The sequence below is a fragment of the Rhinolophus sinicus genome, linkage group LG02 (genome assembly GCF_036562045.2).
Source record: "Rhinolophus sinicus isolate RSC01 linkage group LG02, ASM3656204v1, whole genome shotgun sequence".
NCBI lineage: Eukaryota > Metazoa > Chordata > Mammalia > Chiroptera > Rhinolophidae > Rhinolophus > Rhinolophus sinicus.
In genome coordinates, this window is record NC_133752.1 from 58,665,787 (window position 1) to 58,676,780 (window position 10,994).

General features: G+C 41.0%; 1 protein-coding gene across 1 annotated transcript in view; it reads right to left on the reverse strand.

The window, feature by feature from the left end:
* Window positions 1–10,163, reverse strand: part of MOB1B (MOB kinase activator 1B) — a 48,961-nt gene extending 38,798 nt beyond the window's left edge. The window contains exon 1 of the mRNA XM_019757098.2: window positions 9,965–10,163. Coding sequence (XP_019612657.1) covers window positions 9,965–9,978 — 14 coding nt within the window. The 5' untranslated portion in view covers window positions 9,979–10,163. The remainder of the gene's footprint in view (window positions 1–9,964) is intronic.
* Between the last annotated feature and the right edge of the window lie 831 nt (window positions 10,164–10,994).

Sequence of the window (10,994 nt, forward strand, 5' to 3'; positions counted from 1 at the left end):
AGGACATGAAATTCACAAAACACAAATCCAAACCAAGAGCCATGCAAAGGGATTCCCCAAGATGAAGGTGAAGGGAGATTCCAAAAATAACAGCTATACAGCCAGACTAGGTAACATCAACCAATACAGACTGGAGCAGGTTAGAAAGCTCCAACAGACACTTATTCAAGAAGATAAAGTCAAAGAATCTGAATGTATTCGAAGGTTAACTGGGGGAGTGTTTGAAGATAAAAGAATAATAAGTATATATAGAGAAAAAAAATGCAGAGGGTGCCAAAAAAAATGTACACACATTTTAAGACAAGAAAACTGTTTTAAAATTGTAATATTCAATATAAACCGATAACAAATGATGAACACAAATCACGTTTGACTTCTGCAACTGCAAGAGGTGCCTCAAAGTGGTTACCATCAGCATCCAGACACTTCTGATTACAGTGAACTACTGCTTGAGCAACGTTGACCAAAGTGTCCACCTGTATACATTTTTTTTTTGGCACCTCCAGTATGTGTTTGTGCGTGTGTGTGTGTGTGTGTGTGTGTGTATGAAAGAGAGAGAGGACATATGTGCCAAGCAATGTGCTAACATGCTGATAAATAAAATATTGAACAAGCCCTATGAAAGAGGGGAAACCACCTTAAATAAGAATTATAAATAATTACAAGTATGCAAAGACAACCAGGTAACTTAACCTCCTTGATGGCTGTTAAAGAAAAAAAATATTTATTGACACATGTTAAAGATGGTGAGGCCGACTTTATTCAGGAACAGCGAGATAGGTATAGGGACCGCTGCAATGGGAGTTTATAGTGTGGGGGAGAGAAACTGGGTTCAACTTCAAACACAGCATGGGCAAGTGGGAATTTATAGCAGGGGATGGGGGGTGAGCGGATAGAAAATTATTAAGAGGAAACACTGGGGGTAAATTGGGGGTAAGGGGGGGGGGGGTTCTGGCTAAACTGACCTAACAGGATAACAGGATTCTGACTGAAGACAGGCCAGGGTTATCTGACATCAATCACCTGGGGGCGGGTGGAGGAAAAAGCAGCTGATCAGATATGGGGTGGGGGGGTGGGTCTGATTGTACTGATTAGCAGGTTTCTTGCTAAAACTAGACTTTACAAGGAAGTGCACAGATGGGCCTAGAAGAAGGTTCAAGAGTCTCACTAAAGTTGGGGTCAAGCAAAGAATCTTTGTCAGGGCCTTACAGAGTCTCTCAAGGATGAGGTAGTGTTATACTGAATTCCAAGGATTTTTCTTTACTTTATTTGGAATCACTTAACTCAATATACAGCTATCTATCCACTTACCATTATCTAAAGCTTCTCAAACTTGAAGGTGCTTTTCATCTTATTAAAATGAATTCTAATTCAAAGATTGGGGACTGAAATCTTGCATTCATGCAAGATTCTAACATGCTTCTGGAGATGCCCAAGCTCCACACTTTAAGAGTCTAACGTGGACTTCTCAAGAGTTACAGTTATGTACAGATATTAATCTCCTCAGTTCTGGCGCCGGCCTTCTGTCACCAGTGGGCCAAGAACAGCCCTTCCTCCCAATGTTGCTATGTAAAATGACAGTGGTACTTTTCTCTAAATGTTAAATGACATTAAAAAATAACAAAGACAGCACTAGAAACTATAGTTATCACTAGACAATACAGTCCCAACACCTTACAAATATGTTCCCACTTGAGATAAAGCTAAATACAGTTCAATTGAGGCACATTTTGGTTCCCAAATATCTAGTCACTTAGAATTATATTTTTTGGTATAGTTTGGCTATAACTATAATTTGAAAAAAATTATTTCAATTCTTGATAACTTGCCATTTCCCAAATTAAAAATTGACAGTGTTGACAAAGGGCTGATTAAAGGATTGAAGAGACTGGAGACACAGCATCAGTCCTCAGAACAACGCTGTGCTTGGGTTAAGGTAATTCAGATGGTGTCTTTTTTTCCCCTTTCTTCCACCTCCGCCCCCACTCTGGTTCAAGCCATTGTTTCTCAGTCTAGTTGTGTAGGACACAGCTCCCTGGCCCATGCTGGTATTATGAGCCTTGTGCTCCCCCCTCCCCGCTGAGACAGAAGGTCTTGAGGCAGTTCGATCTTTGGTCGGCCGCTCACCAGCTCAAGGCAGCACATGGCAGCCCAGCTCCAGGGAGAGCCGTTGTCCACAACCTTAGCTGTAGAGGGCGCAGCTCACTGGCCCATGTGGAAATGGAAATGGCGACCACAGCTTTAGAAGGAAGCACTGTGCTCCAACCACCTGAGCCACAAGGCCAGCCCAAAGAGAATTCAGTTTTGACAAACTGGTTTGTTCTTCACTGACTCAAAAGTGAAATTTCTAAGAGTTAAAAATAGGAGAGTAGGTTGAATATTTGGCTGAGTGTGGGGAAGGGTTATGGAGAATGGAATCAGGCACACGGGAGTAAAAATATACCCACAGGGAGTTCTTAAACAAAGAGCTATTTCAGTAGTTAAATCTAAAACTAGCAAACAAGCAGATTTTCTAGAGCACAAAGGTCATGCTGGGGCTCATCTGTCTGGAACATGATCTGAGCACTGAGATCCCAGAAAAGTGGCCAGTAAAGACTTTCACCCCTATTGCTCCTACTTCATTATTCCATGTTAACAACTGAATACTAAGAAAGTATTTAAGTTATAGCATTATCTATCTCTACAAAGAAACACACAAAACATATTCCTTCTAATATCCAACACTACAGATATTAAACTATTCTCATCAAACTTCAATTTCAGAACAACAGAAGGACTTAGGCAGAAAGATAATGGTAGCAATAAAGAAAAATTCAACCTTTCAAATAATAATAGTAATAATAAGGGTACTTGGCTATGAAGGACTTAGACTATTAACTATTAGCCAAATAGTATTTGCTTATCTTCAAACTCATTTTTATTTTCTTCAAACTCCCTGGAAAATCAAAGTAGCACTGATACATATAACCCACAGAAACTGGCTCTGATTTCAGTAATCAGAAATGATTAATGTGTTTACATAAAATAGCTATTAACAATCATAGCTATTAACTGTTGAGATATTGATAATGAGCTAGGTATCACTACTGCACATAACTAAAATTTGTTGAACTAGGCCTTTTATATTCAGTATCTCTAATTCTCCCAATATCTCTGAGGTACTGGTCCTAAGCACAGGATTCATAGGAAAAAAAATTAGATTGCTGTCACACTCATACTATACACAGTGGGAGTCACAGCCTGTTTCATCCTTAATATGGCTGCAGCAGGCCCACACATGCTCAGGTCAACAGTAACGGTTGCTGTTCTTGAGCCACAGGAGGGTAGCCAGATAGGGTTTGGAAAATGGCTATATACAGAGGTTTGGGTAAGTAAGTATATCGAGGATAATAAGAGTCAGGTTTCTCACTGACAAAGAAGAAAGTAAAAAATATGTAAAGGAAGGAGGTTAGAAGGATCCTTGTGCTACTGGCTCAGAATTGCAGATACTGGTGTAAACTCATTCAAAATATATGGATAGATATATATAGATATATATTTTCTAGCACTGTCCAATGAGAGGGCCTGGAACAGCAACACATCTGTAGTAATGTGCACACCTATCACCTAGATTCTGGTTTCCAAATACTATTCTCCACAGAACAGAATCAAAGCCCTCAGAGAAACAGCCAGTTCCAGGGCTGGGGCAGAGAAAATATGTAAGATAAACCTAGAGCACATGGTTGTGCCAGTAAGGAATGCTCAGAGAAAAACAGGAGCAATTCAAAGGGACACAGAAGCTAGACAGGGATGCCACTAGCCACAACTGAGACAATTTGAAAACCAAAATAAATAATGGTAGTTACAGATTATAACTCATTAAGTAAAATAGGAATCCATGTGCCCCTACTGATATAAAAAAATAAACAAATAAATGGAAAGATTAAGTTCTTCCATACAACAAAAATGTCAAGAAAATGTAAAAGCAATGATAGATTTAAAACATTGGCAACCATCATAGGAATAATTCAGACAAGAAACATCATGGGACAGTAAAGCTACTGGATGAAAATGGAATGAGAAATGGGACAGTTACATAGCCTCAAAACACCTCCCCACAAAATATTAATTACAAAGAGAAAAAAGACGTAACTTTACACTAGAGAATCTTGAACCTTTAATCAAAGAATCACATCCAATAATGACAAGCATACATTATATGCACCTGATAAGATGCTGTAAGAAAAACATGCATCACTTCTGTGATATTTCTGCCCAAATGCTTAATCAGGTTTATCCACAAGGATACATCAGACAAACTCAAACTGAGGGATATTCTACGAATTGACTGACCTGTAATCCTCAAAAATGTAAATGTCTTGAAAGTCAAGGAAAAACTGAGGAAATATTTCAGTTGGAAGAAGGCTGCAGACACAAAACTAGTTACATGTAACACATGGTTCATGCCTGGATCGTTTTGCTAAAGATGACATTACTGCAGCAGCTGATGAAACTAAATGGGGTCTCTGCATAAAGACTATGTAGGAATTCTTCGTGCTGTTCTTTGCAACTTCCTAAAAATTTGAAAATGTTTCAAAATAAAATTTGAAAATCATTTCTGCAAATGAACAGGTAGATTTCACAGCTACACTTATAATTTAATCCAATATGTTGTAAAAGATGGCCTTAAATTACTTAATTGATCAAAAAACAAAAATGGAAGTTGTACACCTGAAACTAATATAATGTTATGCCAATCACATCTCAATTTTAAAAAATGGAAATGTGAGAAGAAGAGTTTTTAAAAGTTCTCTATAGGGCACAAATTAACATCCTAACGGGTACTATTTTTTCATTTTTTTCAAGAAGTTAACACATAGCTATTCAGCCTCAATACTCCTAATCAAATATACAACTGAAGTATTCCATATGCTTTCATGTATCAGAAACTCCAAAGGTACAGAAACTTTGCAACTACAACAAGGAAAAAGAAGTCAATAATGATCAAATAATCATAGTAATTATTTTGCACTCAGTAATATAAAACAAAAGTAATCCTCTATCAGATGGGAAAAGTAAACTAAGGCTAGCCACATATCTGCAATTCCCAAAAGTATAATTCTGCAAATATGACCATACTTACTTTCACTCCCTTTACCCCACCAAAAGCCTAACATATTAAAGCGGGTTGTCAGATAACAAAACTATTAAGATAACACTTGGACAACAGCCATTTAAAATGTTGCAGGGCCGGCCCGGTGGCTCAGGCGGTTAGAGCTCCGTGCTCCTAACTCTGAAGGCTGCCGATTCGATTCCCACATGGGCTAGTGGGCTCTCAACCACAATGTTGCCAGTTCGATTCCTCAAATCCCACAAGGGATGGTGGCTGCGCCCCCTGCAACTAAGATTGAACACGGCACCTTGAGCTGAGCTCCCAGATGGCTCAGTTGGTTGGAGGACGTCCTCTCAACCACAAGGTTACCCGTACTAGCAACGGCAACTGGACCTGGAGCTGAGCTGCGCCCTCCACAACTAAGATTGAAAGGACAACAACTTGACTTGGAAAACAAAAAGTCCTGGAAGTACACACTGTTCCCCAATAAAGTCCTGTTCTCCTTCCCCAATAAAATCTTTTTTAAAAAAAAGTTGCAGAAGTATATCTACTGACTTACAAATGAAAAACCTGGTCTATGTACAGTAGGGATCCATTCGTATATTTTTAAATACACACAAACAAAACTGCGACAGAAAAGATTAAGAAGTTATGCTGCAAAAACAAAAGTTATCTCTGAAGGTGTGATTATGAGTAATTTTTATTTTCTTCCTTTTCTTATCAGTATTTTGTGATTTCTCCAACGTGTATTATTTTTACACAAAAATGGAAATAAAAAATAATTTTAAAGTATTATTTAGATTTAAAGGTTTCTATTTTCTCTTCCACTATTATATTCTTGGTGACCCTTAAAAATAATCCCAGCAGTACAATATTAATACCTAGTAACCGAAGATTTCTCTTAAAAACAAGACCTATCTAAATGCTACCTTTTTATATTAATATAATTTTATCAATTATAGATAAGGCGATACGAAGCAAGCTCTCTGGATCTACACTGCCAACTACACCACTGACTGGCTATACAATTTTGGACAAATTATTTAACCTCTTTGCCAGTTTCTTCACCTGTAAAATGAGGTTTCCTGGAAGTTATTGAACTGAGTTAATGATTTAAAGCACTTAATGCCTGGCACATAGCATTTAGCCAGCTATCATCATCAGCAGCAGCAGCAGCAGCAGCAGCAGCATCTTTTACAGGTAAAGACACTAAACTCAGTTAAATCATTTGCTAGAAAACAAACATGCTGGGAAAAGGTAGCGGGGAGAAGAAGGAGGGAGATAAAAGAGGTAGAAAAGGGAGACAGAGACAGACACATTAAACACAACTAAAACCCTGTCTCCTTTCCTAAATTGCTACTCTTTTGAAAAGACAAATGAGTTATTCAGCATAATGCTCAATAAATATTTCCTTCCTTTCTTCCTCAGCCTATCTCATTGTTTGTTTCTTTATAGAAATAAACTTGGTTTATATTCATTCACATCCCTAAACCTTTCCAACAGACTTCCATTTTAAAATTAATCAAATTTGTTTTAACTCTGTTCCAACCACATAGTCTTCCATTAGGACATTACATCTTGGTCTTTTCCAAGTCAAATGTTTCTGTGGGATTCCATCAGCCAGAAGTGACTTGTAATGTAAAAGTGCTAGAAACATAAAGAACACTCAACACACCTTTAGAATGACTGTTAAGAGCTCACTCTGATCCTAAATTTCCCTGAATTTCATATGTATAAAATAATCAAGCGAGGAAAAACCTTAAGTCAAGAGACTTGTGATCCAATTCTACCCAGGCCAATAATTAAGCCAGTAACCTAAAGTTGGTGATTTTGTCACGTTAGCAAAAATGGTGAGTAAGCTATGTTACTAGATCCCATCTAGCTTCAAAATTCTACAGCCTCTAGTACAAACCTGAAAATGGAGAATTCACAGGCAATTTCATGCCTCCATGCTGTTTCCTTTAACTGAAATCTCCTGTTTCTCCGTCCTGTTTTAGAGAATTCTTGTTATACCTTCCGTTAAATAGCCATCACATCTTTCATGAAAGGTTCCTCCAGCCCAAATAGAACAAATTGCTCCATATCCTTTGGACCCCATGACTGTATCGCATCTATTACAGATGATTATTTAATAAACTATCATCTCTGTAGTCCCACATCTTGTACAATGCCTAGCACACAGCAGGTGCTGAGGTGGTGTTTAGATTTGAGTCTACAAAGTTAAATTAGGTTCCTGTGAAGTTCCTGTATGCATCATCTGGGAATTTAGCTTAATTTGAAGATACACGGGCCAATCTGCAGCACAACCAAAGTTCTGTCCTGGTCAGACCCACATATGCAGTGCAAATTTATTCTGAGCATTTGTACAAAAGCTACACAAAGGTATCACTAATGCAGATGATCTGGACACCCTCGGGGAATTATCTAACCTACTTCACCACCCTATCCAAAAACCTCCTTACTCTACTCTACTTTGTTCCATGGCATTTTAAGACCTCCTACCATATTATATAATTTACCAATGTTTGATGTTTATGTTCACTTACTAGAATATACGCTCCACTAATGCAAGAATTTTTATCCATTTTGTTCACAAATGATATCCAGTGCCCACATCAGTGCCTGGCACAATAAATGATGTCTTTTTTTAACCAAAATTCTTTCCTTCTGTTTTAAAGCTCCCAAGAGTTATGAGTCATCACCTTTATAACCCTATCACATATTGCGCTTATTTCCTCGGTTCCATCCATTTATAGTAGACTTACTTACTTGTAAGCTTCCAAGAACTGGAGGAACGTATTTGTTATTTAACTCCAAAATTGCAGCTCTTATTTTTTTCTGCTCATTTGTTGTTACAGAAATAATACTAAGGAAACTATACCAAATAATAAAGATGAAATAACCAAAATTTTGTTCTTTCACTTCTGACAATTATTTCTATGAGATCTTCACTTTAGATTTTAAACTACTAGTAGAAACAAACCAAAACGAAAAATGTTAACTTTTTTGGATTGTCAGGCTAAATATGTTGAGTATATATTAACTACTACGTGTGACCTGACTGAAAAACTGTGGCCCAAATAATACAAAGCCTCTAATGCGCCACATAGGAGTATATTAGTTATGTCAAGATATTTGTTAGCTAAATGTGCTTCAGGAGAAAATGAACTTATCCATTGCATTTCTGTAATTATTAAATACTGAGACATGTAAAAATAGAGTACTATAGTATTTGTATTAAGAAAATACCACTCAAACTTTGTCCATCCCCAAGTTTCGGCCAAATAAGGTTCTTCCCTGGTTCAGCCAATTTAGCCGAGTTCCAAAACACACAAGCCCATCAACAGCAGTCACAGATATCACCTACATTGTTATTTCGAAGATAGCTTTTAAGTTCTTGAAGAAACCAAACATCAGCAATGTAAAATACACTCAAAGTGAGAAGCTTCAAGCTGAGACGTCTGGATATGTTGATTTAAACTAAAATAGGATACAAAGACTTTCATAAAGTCACTCAGTTCTCTCATCTATCACCACTTGACAAACTCAGAATCAACTTCCAGGATGAGCCTAAAAAAGAGGTTTCAGAAGCTCAAACGTGTTAGGTAGGATGACAAAAGCCAGGCCCACCAGTCACTCTATGCATATTAGAAATATTATTAGCAAGTCTACCTGCCGGTTAGCCTTCTTTGATGACTTAGTTTTGCTTAAACATCCTAAAAAGGATTAATATTCTACATACGTATGCGCAAGTGAAAATAAGGGTTAAATTCTCAGGACTCAGGTGCCAATGTGATGACTAAACCTTTTGGGAGGTGGGGAAGGAAGAGACTCAGAACAGAAAACAATCTTTAAATGCTATTTTCTCCACAACAGTAAAGGAGTGTATGGGGTGGGTTTCCATCTTCGTGTTTTTATTAGCTTTCTAAACCACAGATTAAGCATAGGTGAATCACAAGGAAGCCTTCAAAAGACGAACTCCCCAGGGTGTAAGGCCCTGTTTTCAGAGGACCTTACTGCTGCCTCTCTCTATACCCTCATCTGGCCATTCCATCTTTAGGCCCATACCCCCGCCCCCAACACGTCTGGAAAAAAACGATAAGTGAACTAACAACCAGCACTAAATGTGACGTCAAGTTGGCATTTACAAATGATTTGCAAAAACAACTTCCCAGTGGACTTAATCAAACCAAGACACACTACCCAGACTCTATTTGGTGGCTGTCTGAACAGATAAAGCCCGTATTCTTCAGGGAAGCAAGCCTTAGGGAAGCAAGGAGCTGCTCTAGACCTCAAGACCTCAGGCTGTCACCAGGGGATCTTGACCCGTAAACAGCCACGTTAAGTGTGTTACATCCACAGGACTGGTCACCCCAACTGCCCACTCCTAAAACCTAAGAGGGGACGTTAAAAGGGTCCTGGAGTGACGGGGAGAAGTACAACGCTCTTCTTCTGTGCTTGGGACCCAGAAAAAAGCAATGGGCAGGCGAGACAGACAGGAGACCGGGTACGAGTCCGGATATGGGTCATGCTAGAGAGTAGGAGGTATCTACGCAGAGCGTGCAAACAAGCCCACGAGAAGAGCGGAGGGAGAGGTTGGGGTGATGGAGAACTGTGGACACCAGAGCCGGGGTTTGTCGGGACTTGGGGTCCAGAGAAAAGGAGCCTCCTTGCGTTCTGGTGGATTCCACACGTGCTCGAAGCGGGCCGGGGAGGCGGCGGCGGTCAGGGTCAGGTAGCGCCAGTGCTCGGGGCAGCTTCCCGGAGACCCACCGGCGGGACACCCGATCCGGGCAGCGCGGGGCAAGGCGGGCGGGGGCCCGCGGCCCAGATCGCCTGAACAAAGCCGGCGCGCGGGGCCTGGCTACTCACAACAAGAAGCTCATGTCGGCCGCGGCGTGGGCTGCGGGCTCGGCAGTCGCGAGGCCTCGGGGCGACGACGTCGACAGCCAGGGAAGGAGAGGAAAAGAGAAAGGAGAGGAGGAGGAGGGGAGCGCCGGCTATTCGGCCGCAGCAACTTGTTCGGCTTCGCTACTTCCAGTGGCAGGCAGAGGGGGCGGAAGTGGGAAGCGCACGGCTTGAATCACTCAATGGGAGGGGAAGGAAAAGGAGGCGGGGAAAAGGCCGCTCGCTCTGGAGAACAGCCGCCGCGGCCGCCGTGGAGCAACCCCTCGCCGCCTCCTCTCCAGACCCCTTCGCCCCCGCCCCGCGAACTCTCGCGAGAGCGACGCGTCCCCGCTCGGGCCCTCCGGCTGCGGCTCCGGACCCTCACGTTCTGGACACCTTGGCAGCCCCGGACCACGCCCCGCGAGTAGGCTGCAGCCACCAGGCCAATCGAGGCCTGTCCGCCGGGTTGGTGAGCCGTGGCAGAGAGCTCCGAGCTGCTTCTCAGCGGTCAGGAAAGAAGTGGGCTTCAAATACGGAATGTCAGGGTCCTGCAGTGAGGGATGGAATTGCCACCAGAATTCTGCCCTCTGTGAGTGCCGGGCAAAGCCTGATGGAAGGTTATGGAGACTCCCTGCTAGTACATAAAAACAGGAGGCAGTTTCATCTGGTTGGAATGGTCAGGATGTGTTTCTGCCAGAGAGAGGAAAGGATTTAAATGGGTTTTCAAGATCCCTGTCATTTTATTTATTTTAAAACCCTGAACACTAGGAGACGGTCAGGGTCCATCACTGAACAGGCAAGTTAGGCTGTCATCAGCAGCTGGGAAAACTGCTGTGGTGATATATTCAAGGTATGTGGAGCATTATTAAATAGATTATAAAGCCTTGCCTTGAGCACATTAACTATGTGAAATGCAGGTTCCTCTATCAGGGGGACTGAATGGTTTCTAGATTCTAAAATGATTTGGTCACCATAGTGCCTAGTGGTTTAAAATAGACTTGGGCCCCACAAATGT